General features: G+C 35.9%; 3 protein-coding genes across 22 annotated transcripts; 2 read left to right on the top strand and 1 right to left on the bottom strand.

Annotated features, from left to right (window-relative positions):
* The first annotated feature begins 1,241 nt into the window (after positions 1 to 1,241).
* Positions 1,242 to 4,009, top strand: LOC103404990 (GCN5-related N-acetyltransferase 9-like). Of its 17 annotated transcripts, none has more exons than XR_011578105.1 (6): positions 1,243 to 1,518; positions 2,160 to 2,247; positions 2,457 to 2,567; positions 2,706 to 2,744; positions 3,120 to 3,268; positions 3,572 to 4,009. XR_011578105.1 is itself a non-coding variant. In XM_070817228.1 (4 exons), exons 1-4 carry the CDS (start codon positions 1,329 to 1,331, stop codon positions 3,121 to 3,123), a joined length of 321 nt encoding a protein of 106 aa, XP_070673329.1. In that variant the 5' UTR covers positions 1,242 to 1,328; the 3' UTR covers positions 3,124 to 3,395. The 17 variants fall into 17 exon arrangements, 1 of the variants encoding a protein (XP_070673329.1); XR_011578102.1 differs by having other exon boundaries at positions 2,405 to 2,567; XR_011578110.1 differs by having other exon boundaries at positions 1,302 to 1,964; positions 2,405 to 2,567.
* Positions 4,010 to 8,094: 4,085 nt separating this feature from the next.
* On the top strand, positions 8,095 to 13,591 carry LOC103404989 (heterogeneous nuclear ribonucleoprotein 1-like). Of its 3 annotated transcripts, XM_008343950.4 has the most exons (5): positions 8,095 to 8,472; positions 8,603 to 8,723; positions 9,030 to 9,256; positions 9,548 to 10,766; positions 13,002 to 13,591. In XM_008343950.4, the coding sequence occupies exons 3-5, from the start codon at positions 9,035 to 9,037 to the stop codon at positions 13,013 to 13,015; spliced, it is 1,455 nt and encodes a 484-aa protein (XP_008342172.3). In that variant the 5' UTR covers positions 8,095 to 8,472; positions 8,603 to 8,723; positions 9,030 to 9,034; the 3' UTR covers positions 13,016 to 13,591. The 3 variants fall into 3 exon arrangements, with proteins under 3 accessions (XP_008342172.3, XP_028953054.2, XP_008342173.3); XM_029097221.2 differs by lacking the exon at positions 8,603 to 8,723 and having other exon boundaries at positions 8,149 to 8,284; XM_008343951.4 differs by lacking the exon at positions 8,603 to 8,723 and having other exon boundaries at positions 8,198 to 8,472.
* A 1,291-nt stretch (positions 13,592 to 14,882) lies between these two features.
* LOC103404988 (putative MO25-like protein At5g47540) lies at positions 14,883 to 17,683 on the bottom strand. 2 transcript variants are annotated; one of them, XM_070817270.1, is made up of 11 exons: positions 17,403 to 17,683; positions 17,061 to 17,222; positions 16,826 to 16,944; positions 16,652 to 16,744; positions 16,452 to 16,545; positions 16,283 to 16,342; positions 16,064 to 16,132; positions 15,821 to 15,919; positions 15,690 to 15,734; positions 15,503 to 15,605; positions 14,883 to 15,405 (listed from the first exon to the last, which is right to left on the bottom strand). In XM_070817270.1, exons 1-11 carry the CDS (start codon positions 17,541 to 17,543, stop codon positions 15,278 to 15,280), a joined length of 1,113 nt encoding a protein of 370 aa, XP_070673371.1. In that variant the 5' UTR covers positions 17,544 to 17,683; the 3' UTR covers positions 14,883 to 15,277. The 2 variants fall into 2 exon arrangements, with proteins under 2 accessions (XP_070673371.1, XP_008342171.3); XM_008343949.4 differs by having other exon boundaries at positions 16,652 to 16,729.

Below are 17,683 nucleotides of genomic sequence, written 5' to 3'. Positions count from 1 at the left end.
TGTGGCACACCTTCTGATGAGCAGCCTGAGTTTCGTTGCTAGTCCCCGTCTAAGGGCCCGCCACATGAAATTTCTGATCTTGGGTGGAACATCCAGGGACCAAATGTAGTTCCACAACTTGGGCTCAAAAGTATCTGGACCTGACTGACGCGGGGGATGGGATCTCCCATTTCGATCGTGCAACCATCTATAGCCAGACTTGACTGAGAACTTACTTTTTCGATCGCCCGACCACACAAGTCGATCATACTTTGTGGGATCACTAATGGGGGTAGTGAGAATGGTTTCACGGTCCTCAATAGATAAGAGATCAGTAATGCTGTCCAGTTGCCAAGCTGAGTTTTCATGATCAATTATAGAGGAGACAACAAGTGAGCCCCTAGTTTCGTCATCTTCCAAAGGGGTAGGGTGTCCGGACGGAAGGGAGGGAATCCATTTGTCCACCCACACCCTGACATGATCACCAGCCATTACCTGCCAATGGGATCCAATGAGCAAAAAATCTCTGCTAGCAAGGAGGCTCAACCATGCCCAAGAAGCCCTACCCTCCCTTTAGCATCCAGGAAAGGCACAGAGGGAAAATACCGGTTTTTGATAACTTGAGCCCAGAGAGAATTAGGCTCATGAATAAGCCTCCAACACTGCTTGGCAAGGAAAGCCCGATTAAATTCTTTTAAGTTCCATCCACCTTAGCCTTACACATAGTAGTCCAGCTTGTCTAGTGAATACGTCGTTCGCCCACCTTTTGGCCCCACCAAAATCTAGTATGGCTGAATCGATATCGTCACATAAAGAGTCGGGGAACAAGAAGACGTGCATGGGGTAGGCGAGAACGGCTTGGGCAACAACCTTGATGAGAACCTTTATACCCACTTGAGATAGAAATGTAAAGAAAAAGTAAACTAAAATCTAGCAAATACGATGCAACCAAGTTGGTTAAGATAGTGTATTTCTCATTTGAGTGCTCCGTATATAATACAATACAATATCACGTGTAAGTTTTTATTAGCCTAACATTGAAAATATATCATTGACATGATAATCGAACCAAGACGTTAGGTGTTAATAATGAGGCAGATTCTCTGCCCTCCCACTTCCTGTGCCCTTTTGTTTTGTGTGGTCACTGTTAAGCCACGTCAATATTTTATATTATTTTTATAGAGATAATAAAACAAAAACGAATAATAATATAAAATGTTAACGTGGCTTAACTGTGACCGTAGAGGTCACGGAAGTGGGAGGGCAGAGAATCTGCCTCCGTTAATAATTGTGATTGTCAGTTTGTGCGCGCGACTGTGAGAGAGAGAGAGAGAGCAAGGGAACCAGCGATGGAGCGAGAGAAAGAGAGAGTGAGCTTGGAGGGAGGAAGAGTGATTCTGGTGCCGTACATGAACGAACACGTCCCAAAATACCACGAGTTGATGAAAGACCCAGCTCTCCTCCAAGCCACCGGCTTCGAGCCCCTCACCCTCGACCAGGAATACAAGATGCAGCTCGCCTGGACCCAAGACCCCAACAGTACTCTGTTTCTCTCTCTTATATGTGTTTGTGTGGGTTTTGGTAGATTCCTTTGCTTTTTCATAACAAAAACTGAACTGGGTTTGACAAAAAAGTGGTAATTGTGGAATCTGATATTGAAGGTTTGATCTTTCAGGAAAATTATAAAAAGGGTTCAATTTAGTTTTGACAAATGATTGAGGGTTTATTGTGTGATTGTATTAGTGGTTTGGTGAATGATTGAAGAGTTGAAAATGGTTTTTGCATAGCAAACTTTCATTGTATTGGATAAGCAATTGGTTGTGGAAGAGTTCAGCCATGGAGAGCCTCATGTGGAAGGTTGGCCAAATTTACAGTCCTTTTTCACAAAATTACCTTCTGATTGGTTGCTGAGAAAAATTATGGAGACATTCAAATGATTACTTAAGAACAGTTGGTTGGATGGTTTTGGATGAAATCATGAGAAGGTTGTTACTTTTCAGCAAGTAAACTTGGGAACTGTTAAGTTATATCAGTTTACAGGATATTGTTTGTGTTTTTCTGATCAGTTTTTCTTTATTAGAAATTGAGGCTTTTAGGGAAACTTCGATAAAGATCATATTTTTAAGGGACTTTGTTTGCGTGTTATGATTTATGAGTGAATAATAGTATGCCCTTTGCAGCCATGATAGGTGATGTGAACTTATATATGAATGATCTGGATGATCCACACATGGGAGAGATTGAAATAATGATTGCTCAACAGAAAAGGTATCTTCCTTTGCTTTCTCCGGATGGTGAGGCCGAAGTGCTTGCGTTAGTGCCAATATGGGTTTCTTTTCTTTCTTCTATTTGTATATGTGCTTTTTTTATTTGAAGCATTTCCAGCGCCAAAAGATTTATACCTGCTCACTCGTTTCCATTTTAGGAACAGTTTATGTATGCTATAATGTAATTTTTCAATACTATCTCTTGGGAAGGAATCTGCCTTAATGATGATGGCCTTTGCAATTGAAAATTTGGGAATCCACGTCTTCCGTGCTAAAATTGGGGACCAAAATGGAGCATCTCTTAGCTTGTTTAGGAAATTGGTCTGTGACTCTCTCTTTCTGATTTTCTCTTATCGCAAACTCATGCAATTTATCTAGCAATATTGGCCTCTCATATTTTACTTGCATTTTGCACGGTTGTTCCTGGTGGTTCAGTAAACTCACATATGGTTGATGCAGGGCTTTGAGGAGACTTCTCATAGTGAAATCTTCAAAGAGGTGAGCGGAATTATCTCTATGGAATCTGGGTACTCTTTTTAATGTTCTGACTCACTTTATGACCTTGGAGTGGCTCAGAATATCGCTATGACTTATAATGGATGTTTATTTACAATATAGCTTATGCACTGTCCTGCTTCAAATAAGTTATTTTCCAATAGTGTCATGTTGTTAAAAGGGGCCTGATACCTGTGTTGAAAAGAATAAGAACCGTAAAGAGTTTAGAGGTCTATCAATTTGTGGGTATCAAGTCTCCTCGCCAAAGTTTCTCTTCGACGATTACAACAATTAGTTTTTGACTATTTCTTCAACATCCACATTCAGTGATGGAGCTCCATCCGTCAATTTTAACAAATTTCCTGTCATATATGACAGGTGACGTTGGATTTACATGTAACAAAGAACAAGCATGAGGAGCTGCTGCAGATGGGTAGCTTCGTGACTCATACCTAGCCGTCAAGGGCCTATTTGTTTGTGCCAATTCTCTACTTCACAATCAACATCAACTCTTTCACTAGTGCTTGGTAGGCCTATATGCTTGTTTAGAATCTACCGTATCATGGAAGTTAACCTTACTGAACAGGGCTACACTAAAATGCTAGGGCTAGAATTCACATTCAATCCAATTTGAAGATAATTTTTGCTGGTTTACTAATTTTCTATCCATTTTCACCCTTCTGTAATTACGTATTTCTTTTCGCCTGCTGGTTGGTTAGTAAGCTATTGCTGTTAAACACATAAAGAAAAAACATGGTAGCAAAGATGACCGGAGTTGTTCACCCTGACGGAAAATCAATTTTTCTGACGGTTTTGAATATTTGGCCCAGGTTGCCGTATATGATTGAATGTGGTGCTATTAGCTATTCTGCAGATACGTTTGAAACTTGAAAGCAAGAGGTCTTGTTTGCATTCAGCGGTTGTAACTGGTTATCGGTGTTGTATGAACTGCTTCTCTCCCGTTACAACTGTGCAAAGACCGATGATAGCCTTCCGGTTGGATTGATTACCTATGCAATCCATCCTGTAGAAGCTTGAGTAGTTCTGCTAGCAAAATTGGATGCTTCTGGTGGATTGAATGTAGTTCCAATGAAGGCGGGGTTGTAGTACCTGAAAGGTCACTTCAAGAACCGAAGATTCAGTTGGTCGAAAAGGTGCAATCAGAGCGGGTTTTAGTTTCAGCAGGAACAAGTAACCAGAAGAAGATTGAGAAAATTGAGAAAATTGAAAATTATAAAAGGAAAATAAATAAAAAGTTCTTGCAGTTATTTCCATGGATTACTGGATATGGAGCTTGAAGAAGATTAATTAATAATTAAGATACTGCATGATTAAATTATTAATTATAATTTAGAATCAAGGTGACAACACAAGCTTAAGGCATATGCATTCCTCTTTCAAGTACAAACTTACACACGCGCGCGCGCACACACGAGGCGTATTCACGGCACCAAATTTTTTACAACTTTTGATATACGTTTTTACGAGGCTCACTTCGTAATTTATTTTAGAGGTGCTCTATTCACACACCTTTTTTTACTTAATACACTTTTAATTTCCGGTCGCCGGATTGAACGAATTGAATGAGATCAAAGGACATAAATTAATAAGAGGTGTGGATATCACGTTTCTTATTTTAACGATTCTAACCGTCTATCTTTTAAACATTCTTCATAGATCATTTTTGCAAAGAATTTAAAAAATCCAAAACCATAAAAGCATTCATTGTAATGAAGAAAATGGACGAACACGGATCTACAAAGAAATCTCAAATCTTTAACCTAATAGTCATATGGTTTCAGATTTAGGTGATTTTTTGGTAGACATGATCTTTAAAGGAAGATTTAAAAGATAAATGGTTCGGTTATTGAAATACATTGCGGAATAAACTTCACAAAAATGTGTCAAATTTTTTATAAAAGTGGTGCTATGAATTCGTCCTTATACATAATAGTACATGTATCAATATAATATGTAAGTGTATGACTTTGAATGCATGTGAGGGTATGATGGCTTCGGATCCCATCATCAGCACATTAACTAACCAATAGATCCATCAAATTTGGATATAATATGCCCATACTAAATTACTAATTATTAAATTAGTAATTTGTCTGATTGAACTTTGTTTAATGAAAGCTCTCTACCATTGGCAAAAGGAATACTAAATTACTAATCTCTTGCCTTGTAAAGCTTGTAACAGAGTCAATATGTACATATGGGTGATATTTGTTATAAGTTTTTATTTCTTATATTATCATTACTTATTACGAGAAGTTTCAATTTGAACTTGAGGTCTCTTCAGACATTAGGAAGAGAAATATAATTATATTAATTAAGAGACAGTATATTAAACAATTGTAGATTCTAAAAACACGATAGGTAAAAGAAATCATTAAACTTCAAAAGAGCAATTATTGGTAACTGTATTTTCATTAGTTAATCAATAAGATCACACTCAAGTATTTATATACAAGATACTAACACTCTTGTATTGATAGCTCACCCTAACCAACCAACTATGCAAAATAAAACTGAAATAACAAAACTTAAGAATACTAAGTTTTGTCCTTTACAATATTACCCCTAATAACAACAACAATTTTTTTTTAAGATAACGCTCACAACTCACACAACTACGTAATAGTACTAATTCATATATTATAATACAAGTAGATGACATTGTTAGCATATCGTTCACGTGTTAATAATATTAAATAGCGTTGTGACAATAATGATAATGAAAAAGTAACGATCGTGTGGAAAGACCAAATCATGCAAAGTCCCTTTCGTGGGGAGCACGAACATGCATGATCCGAAACCTACCAAATATAATTCATAGTTACCTTTTTCCATCCCAAGACTTTTCTTATTGTATTTAGTTTCAGAAAGTGACCTTTTAAATTAAAAAAAAAATTCTTTGCTCTTGTTAAAAGCAAATGGAGGCTTTAAATTCTTTTCCCTTACGTTTCAGTTGGTGAGATTTTGGAATTATGAGCATAAGGGTCACCTAAATTAACATTTAACTTCGAATTGAGCATGTGTGGGTTAAGCTTCTCTGCCAGAGCAGTATTGTCTTTTGCATGCAAGTTCGAATTCTTATTCGCCTATATAAGATTATTGTCTTGTCAAAAAAAAAAAAAATATCTCATCAATGATCAATTATAAAAAATGGACGCTTGAACAATGTGATATTTTTATTTTTACTTTTCACACATCCTTGTTCAATTTTGGTTTTTTTTTTTTTGAATAAACGCTATTATGTACAGGGAGAAAAGGGTTGGCTTAACCTCAAAATGGCTAGCAATACTGATTCAGATTTGCCTTTGGCAATAACTGAACCTAAGACCTTTAACTTACAAGTAAAAAGGAATACCATTAGACCGTAGTACTAATTGGCTACCGATCTTCTTCAATTTATTCGATCCGACAATCGATTATCGAAAGATGTGTGAGAAGTAAAAATAGGTGTGAGAGTGTATTATGATTTTTAAAACTCTCAATACAATGTTTTTGAAAACCCCTCGCCACTGCCTAAACTATACCTTCGGGAACCGCCATTGCCTCCGGCTTCAAAGGGGAAAAGACATCCTGAAACTCCTGCAGACCGCCGAGACAAAGTCAGCAGCTGCATCTCTTACAATAACCCCGCGCCACCAATCTTTTGATCCGAGTGCCATGATCCATCTATGTTCACTTTCAGGCTACCCGTAGGCGGCGGTGACCAACGAAAGCAACCAGGGGATTGATTGGGTAGTGAAAAGGCTGTGAGTTGACCGCCACAGATTCGTGCAACAAATGCAGATGCCTTGGCCACCAGCACCAGTAGACATGAGGAATCATTTCTATCCGTCCACAATATCTCATTCCTTGCGCCTCACGGAGCCCAGCATGTCATCAGAAAAAGGACAAAGAGATGTCTGGGAACCATTTCCGTTGTCCAACCGTTGAAGGTTGAACCCATGGGGTGGGGGTGGTGGAAATCCAAGCACATTTGGCAAACGCACACTCCTTCATGAGGTGAAGAACACATTCCTCTTGGAAGTTGCACGTTAATTACGCACGCTAAATCAGTCGCCAGAATAAATTCCTCTTAGTAGTTTTAAAATTTTCATTGAATATTATCGTGCATGTTGCTCACTCACCAACTCCATCCATGTTGCTCACTTCGTCTATTTTAATATTTTCATTAAATTTTAATTCCCGCATTAAGTTGGACTCTTTGCCACTTCATAGTTTGACGTTAATTTCCATGTCAACATTATAAAACATTGTGTCAAAAAAAAAAAGGTGATACTAAATACATGAATAGTCCTACTTTTGAAAAATTCTCTATAGAATTTCTCTTCAAAAGAAGTAAAATAAAAAAACACACTTTCTAATAACAAAGACTCTACCATGGTTAAATTTGATTGTGCAATAATTCAATCATCCAGAACAACGAGGTCTCTTGTGGACTTTCAAATTTGGTTCAAGGCTTCTTAGTTTATTTTTATTTTTTTGTAACATCCCGATTCTCTTCAAGCATCAAACTTTTCAACATTTTTGTGTTAGTTTTCTCTACCTGAGTAGACAGAATGACCTTCAAGTTTACGGGAAAATTTGATAGATTTGACAATAATATGAAAAGTAACACGTTTTCAAAGATTAAGAGGATTAGAATTAAATTGAAAGTTCAAAAAGCAAATCAAAATATGGTACAAAACTCAGGTCATTATTTGAGAAAGCAAAATTATCAACAATAAGAAACTAAGATCAAAGACTTATGACTCAGTTGGATAACAACATTCACCTTGCATTTAAGATCATTTGTTCAAATACCCTCCTAATATCGCATGTATTAAAAAAAGAACACTAGTTCGTTGCAAAAAGAATAGCAGCAACTGCTGAACCCTAATATGTGATCCACACGTATTCAAATAAATAAATTTAAAAATTATAATTAGACACGTATTCATCTGTAATTGAAATTCTCAACTGCTGCTTTTCTTTCAGCAGCGAAATAGTGTGAGAAAATAAAAAAACAAAGATCAAAAGAGGCCTAGAAAAAGTCCTCAAAATCTATGCCTTGTGGCCTCATTATAGAATGACATTGGGCCCACTTTATTGTGGTTTCAAATTAGAAAAATGTCAGCGTATTGTCAGTAACTGTAACAGGAATGATCTTGGCCCAAAAAAACTATAAAAGGAATGAACGGCGACCGGAACGACATGTAATCCTTCCCATTTTATCATCCTAGAGAAAAGAAAAACCATATTTTTCCATTATTTTCTGATAAATTTATTATCTTTTTTTTTTTTAACAAAAATTTATTATCTTAATTTGGGCAAAATTTCGCACTGACACATTTCCATAAATTTTCAAATCAAATTGTTCACAAAATAAAAAAAAGCCTAAAGAAATAGAAAAAAATAGAAAAGCTGAAAATCATGAGCTTCCCATTTCCGTAGTGCCTATATATCCATCACAGACCTTCAATGTCCTCCCTTTCTCTCTCCCAAACCTCTCCTTCTCTCTCCAGAAAGACACATTTTTTAATCTGGTAATACTCATCTGTTTGATAACTGAATTTGCATTTGTTAATCACCATTGAAAGAACAAACAAAAGGATTGGAGGAGGGATATATGGAGAGGAGGTTGAACATGCCCTCTGTTCTTATTTTTACTGTACCTCCTCTCAGATCTTAATTTTCTGCAGGATTTGGCATCTGGGTTTTCATTAATCTGCCGGTATGGAGGGAATCTGATTTGGGTTTTTGTTGCTTTTTCTGAATTTATTGTGGGTTCGGATCCTGGTGAATTTTCTGATTGAAATTTTTCTCTGGTTTATTTTTTTTCTTCTTCTTTCTTCTTCTGGTAGGTGTGCTTAATTCTGGGTCCAGTATTTGATCGGTGAAGGATCGGATGTTTGTAAATTGAATCCAGGAATACTTGTTTTGAATCGAAATTACAATCTGTGTTCTTAGGATTTCAAAAATAAGGTACTATTCTTTTTAGTTTGGTTGGGTATCTATTTTCTGCATTTGGTTCTAGTTAGGTGGATTGATAAAAAAAATTCAGACTTTGAGCTGCGGGCGTTGATGTTGGATTGTATTGGATATTGTGTGCATTTTGTTTTTTCGGAATCGGTTTACTTTTGTTTATATTGTATAATTAACATCGGATCCATTGTAAAATGCTCCATCTTTGCCGGGTTGGGATTGAAATTTTAATTTAAAGTTTGCATTTTTGGGTTTGATTTGTGATTTTTGGCGAGCTTGAATTGATGACGTGCTTGTGGCTTGTAGAGAAAATGCAATCCGACAGTGGTAAGTTGTTTATCGGCGGCATATCTTGGGATACAAATGAGGAGCGGCTGAAAGAGTATTTCAGCAGCTTCGGGGAGGTGGTAGAGGCTGTGATCATGAAGGATCGGACCACAGGCCGTGCTCGTGGTTTTGGTTTTGTAGTATTTTCTGACCCAGCTGTGGCGGACAATGTTATAATGGAGAAGCACAACATCGGTGGAAGGATGGTAATCAAAATGATTTCTTTTCCTTCTGGATCGCTCAAATTGCGAAGCAAATTCGTTTCCTTGTTACAGTTAGGAGTTTGAAAATGTAACTGCACAAATTCATTTCCTTTGGTTGTGTTAAACTAATTTCAAATTCAGCTAGAGTAAATCATAGTTCTCTGTGTTTTATCTTTCTTCTGCGGTCAGTTTAGTTGATGCATTACTTTGATCTTCACTTCTACTCTGTTAAATTAATACACGGAGCTTGTATAATTTGATCTTCGTTTTTACTATTGCATTCTCTATTCTCAGGTTGAGGCAAAGAAGGCTGTTCCCAGGGATGACCAGAATATTTTGGGTAGAAGCAGTGGCAGCATCCAGGGTTCTCCAGGTCCAGGTCGCACAAGAAAGATTTTTGTTGGAGGTTTAGCATCCACTGTGACGGAGAGTGACTTCAAGAAGTACTTTGAACAGTTTGGAACAATCACGGATGTTGTGGTGATGTATGATCACAACACCCAGAGGCCGAGAGGCTTTGGATTCATCACTTACGATTCCGAGGAGGCAGTGGACAAGGTTTTGCTTAAGACATTTCATGAACTGAATGGGAAAATGGTTGAGGTCAAGCGAGCAGTTCCGAAGGAGTTATCACCTGGTCCCAGTCGCAGCCCTCTTGGAGGATACAACTATGGTCTGAGTAGGGTCAATAGCTTCCTTAATGGCTACACTCAGGGGTATAATCCAAGTACAGTTGGAGGCTATGGACTTGGAAGATACAGTCCAGTTGCAGGTGGTCGAAGTGGATTTCCTCCATATGGTTCTGGTTATGGAATTGGTATCAATTATGAGCCAGGTTTGAGCCCAGGATTTGGTGGAAATGCAAACTTTAATAGTACTATGAGCTACGGGCGGGGTTTGAGTCCTTATTATATCAATGTTTCAAATAGGTTTAGCAGCCCCATTGGGTATGATGGCAATAATGGAGGAAACACATCTTCGTTTTTCAGCTCAGAGACTCAGAACTTGTGGGGGAATGGGAATGGGAATGGGAATGGGGGTGGTCTTAATTATGGAACAAACTCCACAAATGGCAATGCTTACATTGGATCAGGAAGTGGGACCATTGGAGGACGTACGTTTGGAAATTCTGGAGCTAATTGGCCTTCTTCAGCAATGTCAGCTCAAGGCGGAGGAAATAATGTTACTAACAATAGCAGGAATCTTGGTTATGGAGTCAGGGATAGCAGTTACAGTCTGGGAAGTGGAGGGTATGGAAGAAACAGTGGTGCAAGTGTGGCCCCAACATCTTCATTTGCTGCATCAAATGGTGGTGGTTTTGATGGTTCCTTGGCTGACTTTTACAGTAGTAATTCAGTTTATGGAGACCCTACTTGGAGATCATCAAATTCTGATCAAGATGGACCTGGTCCCTTTGGTTATGGGCTTGGCAGAGCAGCCTCTGATGTTTCAGCTAAAAGTTCTCCTGGTTATGTTGGTGGTTATAGTGTTAATAAGAGACAGCCAAATACAGGTATGAGACACTTAATCTATATCTGACGTAACTTATATTTTTCATTTTTTTATTTGTTCTCTTTAATTGTTAATATAGGGAACTTTGTTTTTTCTAGTAATTCATATGGATGTCTACGTATAACCTCAAAACTTTCTTGAGCTTGCTTATTTGGCTGGCTATGCTGCACTGGATCCACAAGATTTAACTGATTTGAATTGTTGCATCCAAACAATAGGTTCATGAAATCTTTTTTTTCTCTAGCTGATGTTCCATGGAGCTGATTACTGTAGTACAGGATTAACTTTAGTTTAGCATACCATCCAAGAGAGGAACGTTGCTGAACTGCGTGTGATTTTTTGGTTATGGTCCATCTTGTTCTGTAGAAATTGTTAAGCTCATGGTTCTGTAGCTTCTGCTGTATAGTGCTGTTGGATTAGGTCACTGTCTAGTTAGCGGTTCGGTAGATTGAGTAAATCATGATATTGCTCATCTGAAGGTTGGACTTATCAAAATTCCTCTAGCTTGTTTTCCACACACATCTGTTAATTGTCTTATTATTATTATTATAAATAGACGGTAGATTTTAGCTTTCCTATATCTTCCATATGGAGGGTTTGGAAGCCAGTTGTTTGTTCTGATCGGGAAGTGTATTGCTTTGGAGTCCTAGGTTTATTAGGTATTTTTGGCAAGTTTGCTCAAGGAATGGGGAAACCATGGGATGGACTTAGACATTAATGGAAAAGACTTTCAATTTGTTGTATCGGTCAACTCAGTTTATTGGGATTTTGTTGGTGTTGTTGGTGGAGGTTGTAACTGGTTAGTGACCTTTGATGCTTAACTAAATATGATTATCGACATCTTAGTAATTAAGGGGATGATGGTTCCAAATGGGTATTCTGAAAGGCATATGACTATTTTTGACGGTGTACCTCTCATAGTCTCATTCCATTACATTGAGTTTATTTGTTTTTTCAATTTTTTTTCACCAGAGTTTCAAGTTCATTCTTTTTCTCTGTAGGCATGTGCGTTTTTGGGTCATAAATGTTTTGTTTTTCTCATATGAGAAAAATGTATAAAATTGTGTTTCCCTCTTTAATCTGCTGCACTGCTTGTCTCTCTATTGTGCAATCCCTAGCTCTTAATGGTTGAAAATATCTGTTGTTGTAAGGACTTGTTCACCTTGTCTTTACTGAGATCCAGCATCTGTGCCGTAATAAAGTTGCTTCTTTTCCTTCTCCGTTCTAGGTTATCTTCACTAGTAAAGTGGCTTTAATGTTCATAATATGAGCTTGAAGGCATGCTTTTTAAAGTAGGAGCTTTCTTTTTCCTACACCTTGGCCCACATAAAGTATACTCAATGGTGCATTTAAGTTTATTGTTTTTATACAAGTGTTATTTAGGGAGGAGGCAATTGAGCTCAGGACCTAAGGTGTTGGGATAAATGCTTCTAACAACTTGAGCTACAAGGTCCTTGCAGATTAGTATACGAGTATTATCTTTACCTTTTGTTTTTAAATGCATTTAAGGAAGAAACTGAGAGAAATCTAAAGGAGTCTATGATAAGATCGTTGAGTCTATAAAATACAAATTCAGCTCAGCCCATGGTTAAACTTAAAATGTGTCTAGGCTCTCTCTGTTTCTCTCTTACCTGTGTGTGTTTCCTCACCAAATGGCAACAATTATCCCGTAAACAACCCTTAAACTCCGTCTGTCAGTTTAAATAATAAAATCACTAATCAGGGGCATGAAATTATGGAGAAGGAAGATGTTGTTGGGCTGAAAAGTGACTGTCTTATGGATGTTCAACTGCTGCAATTAGGAGTGTGTCAAAGTAACGACGGAGAGATAAACAAGGGACAGAGAATAGGCCATCACTGAAAGTATCATTTTTTGATCCTTGTCTCGCCCGATTTGAGCTCAGATTAATTGTGCAGTGTTTCCATCAGTGAACAATTAACAGCTTAGATTATGATGGCTGCATATTACTTGTTTGCTGGAATCTTGCAACAGTTCTAAACGATAAAGCATGTTGTTATATTTACGTAGCTTAATCTCTCAGATGAGCGAGCGCCCATTCTTTTAGCGAGATTTTGTATTGCTTAGGATACTGTTTTACTCGATATCTCTTGGGCAGTACCCATGAGTACCGGCAACACATTTGCAATTTGTGTTAGACAATGTGCGTGTTGCTCACATAATTATCAATATTTGTGACTGCCGACACTTACAGGTTCCGTTCCTATTGTTTTTCAGGAATTGCTGCCTAGGATCGTCATTTCTGATATCACGACACTGTAGGTGAAGATAATGAAGCAGGTGAATTGTGAATTTTGCACACCACTGCCATTTATATATTACAGCAAGAGAAATTTGGTTAGTAAGAGCTAACTGGGAGTGGCTGTTTTGAAGAAGTCAAATTTAGTGTTAGAGGTTAAAAAAATGGGTTTTGTGTTAATTCTGTGAGTTTTGAGTTACGATTTTAGGTTTTTTTGTTTTGGTCTTTGAGTGAGATGTAAAACCAGATTGCGGGATATAGTCACAAGTGTATCATGCATCTCCGGTGAGGCGACGATACCCAAAAGAAAAAGAGGAAAAACCAAAAAAATCATAAGAGAGACTGATACATTTTTTTTCCCTCTAGAATTTTATCTGTACAATCTCCTGGCCAAGTTGTGGGTTCTGGTAAGGGATGGCTTTTTTTTCTTTTTTTTTTTTCATTCATTTTTTTTTTTTACCATCATTTGGTTTGTTTTTACTGTACCTGAGATTAATGTTGATTTAATATTAGTGTGAAACATTTGAAGGGTTACCCATGAATAAGTGATCGCATATTCTGATTCTTACTACTGGGGAATTATGTTGAATTTTTTTATTTTTTATGTTGTATTTTACCCTTCTGAAATCCTTTTCTTTTATTTCATAATCTTTTGAAAGGAGGCAATTTTTTTAAAAATATTATATAAACTTATAAACCTCTTTTAATTTGTCATTCTAACTAAATTGTTAAGCGAATTGTCCTATTAATCTTCTTAAAATTTAAATATGCTATTTCACATTAACTTCGTTAAATTTTCATCTAAATATTCAGGGCTATTTCATATTGAAAACTAAATCTCCTACCAATGGCACTCTTGAAACCGTGAAATTTTGAAGGGAATCACTTGAAACTTTTGACGTTTGTCAATGTCTATTGTTTTTGGGATGACAATGTATTCTGGACATTAAGTAATTTCAAACTAGCAATTGTAAACCTATGCATGTGCTTATTAAAATTTTGAAAATAAAATTTTACAAGGAGAGAAAATATAAAATAGTTGGTAAAGCTTTCTGTGACGACTTAAAACAATTTTTCGTTGCTGAAGAGGTTGTTCTTATCTTTATCGACAATTTCTGAATAACTATTTTGTCATTAAAATTTATTTTATTTTGGGAAAACCGTGGAAGAGAAAAGCGGGTCAACCAATATGGTTACTGAGTTGTGAGGCTTTGAACTAAAACAATAAAATTATTTTATATTTGATTTACTATATTGCCCATAACTTTTATTTTGGTTATTTTTCTTTAGTTTGGTTAACAGAATTAATTTGGTCTTTTCATCATATTTTGGTTTTTTTTTTAAATTTATTATTAGTAAGGATAGGGGGAAGGATTTGAAACTAAAACAATAATTTAGAGGAAGGGGAGTTTCAAACCTGGGACGCATGGTTGAAAACGCAACACACACATGTTTCACCCTATTTTGATTGACAAAGAAAATTTCATTAATAGGTAGTTTAGATAAATTGAGTTAGATTGTTTGTATAACTGATTTTGAACAATGATGTGGCATTATAGTTTATGTCTCATTAATTTTGTTGCTAAATGAGCTTATAATTATGTTTGTGTAGGCCTACACTTGATTAAAAGAATAACAAAAACAAAAATTTAAATCTTTATATCATACAAATATCAAACATACGAACACCTTCCCAACATAACAAAAAATATGAAACTTCCAAACCTAAATTTTGGTTTTTTGAGCCAAAACAGAAAGCCTTCGTTTTCAACATCACATAGAAAACAATAGTCTAACATATTTAAGGAAGAAAGAATAAAAAGGGAATGAATGCAGCTCATGAAAATTCTCATGCAAAATTGAAAACAAATATACTTTTATTAGAACTTTAAAGAAGATATTGGGATACATCTTCAGTTTACACTTGGTTATTGAATATAATACAATATGAAATTATAGGTCCTATTTGCACTTTTGTACGTGAAAAGAAAATTTGAGTTACATCACCATCTCAACCTTCTAGACATTTTCGTCTTGAAAATTGAATGCTCGTGACCCTTAAAAAAAAACTGTAAAGATATTTTGACGCATGCCAAAATATGCTTAAAAAAGGGTCAAGTGCATAGAACAATAGACGGAGTTAAGCTGTAGGTGATATATGACAACAAAACTTTAATTGATCAGTGGTAGAGTAATTCAACTTCTCTTTTTCAATCGAGTTCTGAAACGAGGCCTATAGCTCAACTGTACAATTTTAACATTGAATCGCACAATTGGTTCTAAAGCTGAAGACCGATGACATCTTGGGATTGCTCGGTTTGAGTTTAAGAACAGAAATCTCATTAATAACTTGAGCTTTGTTTGCTTCAAACTGCTCATCCTCTGCAGAAAATTGTAGTTTGATTTTTATTAAAAAATGAGTTAAAAAAAGAGATGAACAGCAAGGAGTAAATTTTGAATCGAAACAAAGAAACCCTACCTTTCTCAATGGTGAAGTCGTTAAGGAAACGAATAAGCTTGGTTCGATTTTTGACAAGTACATTAACAATCTCAGGAGGCTTATTTTGGTTTGCAACAAAGAGCTGTCATTAACAAAGACAAGAAATTAATTACACTTTAAATATTTATAATACTAAAAGGTTAAAAGTTGATGTTCTGAACAAAACCTTGAAGACCTGAAAGGTTTCTAACTTGATTGTCTTCTTTGGATCCTGCAAACATAAAAAACACATAAATGAATTAAATAAGTGATGCAGAGATGCATGCAAAATTCTCGTGAGAAAGAGAGATTCGATACCCTGAGAAGGTTCATTAGGATGATCATGTTATGCAAAGAGCATACATATCGAACCATCACATCGGAGTTTGTACGATCCAATAACATATCTCCTAACAACTGAAACAAAATTACGACATGCATATCAATAACAACAATTGATGAACACATAAATTGGTTCTCAAGACGAAAATAACATAGAGGAACAAATTGAATGGATTATCCAAGAAAGTCGGCTGAAAAAATATTTGTAAATTTTATTACCTTGATAGCCTGGCGTTTGGTGATATAATTGGGAGACTCCAACAACTGTGAATTGTACTCATGGAAAAACTGGATCCAAATTCACAAGAGAAGGTAATTAATAATTCATATATTAATAAAGATCATTCTACTGAACATAGAAAATGTAAAAAGTAAAAAAATGAAGTACCAATAGCTTGAAATAACCAAAAAATTTCATGAAGATTATATGAATCTTACCCACTCATAGTTCTTAGAAAGGAATTCAGCAACAGTTGATTTGTGCCTAGTCATAAGCTCCTGTTCAAAGTATGACGATGAGTTAATGATCAAGCTGCTAGTGAAAGGAATTTTAAGCATAACAATGACCATTCATTAAAATTTGATAATTGTTTGAAATGGATCGAACCTTGAAAGTAGCTGCAGCATCCGATGCTATGTCGAAATTTGGAGTTTGAATGTAATAAAAAAACTCCTTCACGTGGTCTGATTCTAGTACATATCTGTGACATTAACCAATAAATGATTTATACTATGATATGATATCCAAGCTCATTTAAAAAGAAATTAAATTCTAAGACTACAATTACAAAGATAAAGGTTAATCACCTTGCAATATTCTGATGGCGAATGCATTCCCTTGTAATTGCACCATAAGATAAAGCAATATCACTATTGTCTTCGTAGCTAAACCAAATCAAACTAAACCGTTCATTAATATTTTAATTCCAATATTGGCTATTACATTTTATGAACTTCATTACTGGTACATTGCGTTCTTACCCTTTTATCAGAATATCCATAATATCAATATTATTCTCCAAATACTCTAATGCGATTATACGCGACTGAACCTTTTGCCTTTGCAAATTTGCAATGACATGAGTGGCGTTTTGACGATCCTGCATCACATGACATCTTTAAATAATGCAATAGGGCACACAAACTCGTTTAATTAACAATATCTATCTGGTAATTAACTAATTAAGCTAACATGCTTTCATTTCTTATCGCTTACCCCCAAGTTGAGCTTTGAAAGACAAACAATGAGGAGCCTGAAAGTGTCTTCCCTAAAAAACTCTCGGGTAAGTTGTGCACAAGAATCTTTATTTGGTTCTGAATCATCATCTCCATATACGACAGTTCTTATCTCCAATATTGCTTTTGTCAATTCTTCCATCTATAACAAATTTCAAAAAAAAAAAAAAAAATCAGTACAATTCAAACCAAATTACAATTTCATTCATTTCAACCATACTCACCCTATAGACACAATGTACGTATAATTCAATTTTTCAAAACCCAAAATGAAAACCCAATCAAACAATTATACAACATGAATGTGAAATAAAACTCGAACCTTTTCCTTTCGCTTTTGCTCACGCGCATCGGTGTTTTGATCAATAAAAATCAAAAGCTCATGCATGTGCTTTACAAGCTCTATCGGCATTCTCGTCTTTGGCTTGAAAAGAGTTTTCATATTCAACTTTTTTGTCATCATAAGAGATTTTCATTAAAAACTCCTCCTACGTTTCTTACGTTGCATTTAGAATTGGAATTGAGAATGTTAGGGTTTAAGAGGAAGGCAGGAAGAGAGAGAAGACATTAGGAAATTTTAGAATCTGCAATTCATAACTGTTT

This window comes from Malus domestica, chromosome 17 (assembly GCF_042453785.1).
Source record: "Malus domestica chromosome 17, GDT2T_hap1".
In the NCBI taxonomy this organism is placed as follows: domain Eukaryota; kingdom Viridiplantae; phylum Streptophyta; class Magnoliopsida; order Rosales; family Rosaceae; genus Malus; species Malus domestica.
Note: the sequence above shows the minus strand (reverse complement) of the source record. Positions and strands in the feature narration are given on the sequence as shown.

What these genes read in the sequence shown, in the direction of transcription:
- LOC103404990 (XM_070817228.1), top strand. Translation starts at nt 1,329, where the DNA reads ATGGAGCGAGAGAAAGAGAGAGTGAGCTTGGAGGGAGGAAGAGTGATT. An exon ending in CTGGACCCAAGACCCCAACA is followed by an intron (nt 1,519 to 2,159) that starts GTACTCTGTTTC and finishes TGCCCTTTGCAG; the next exon opens with CCATGATAGGTGATGTGAAC. An exon ending in ATGATTGCTCAACAGAAAAG is followed by an intron (nt 2,248 to 2,705) that starts GTATCTTCCTTT and finishes TGGTTGATGCAG; the next exon opens with GGCTTTGAGGAGACTTCTCA.
- LOC103404989 (XM_008343950.4), top strand. Translation starts at nt 9,035, where the DNA reads ATGCAATCCGACAGTGGTAAGTTGTTTATCGGCGGCATATCTTGGGAT. An exon ending in ACAACATCGGTGGAAGGATG is followed by an intron (nt 9,257 to 9,547) that starts GTAATCAAAATG and finishes CTCTATTCTCAG; the next exon opens with GTTGAGGCAAAGAAGGCTGT.
- LOC103404988 (XM_070817270.1), bottom strand. Translation starts at nt 17,543, where the DNA reads ATGATGACAAAAAAGTTGAATATGAAAACTCTTTTCAAGCCAAAGACG. An exon ending in AGCAAAAGCGAAAGGAAAAG is followed by an intron (nt 17,223 to 17,402) that starts GTTCGAGTTTTA and finishes AATTTGTTATAG; the next exon opens with ATGGAAGAATTGACAAAAGC. An exon ending in CCAAACGCCAGGCTATCAAG is followed by an intron (nt 15,920 to 16,063) that starts GTAATAAAATTT and finishes ATTTTGTTTCAG; the next exon opens with TTGTTAGGAGATATGTTATT.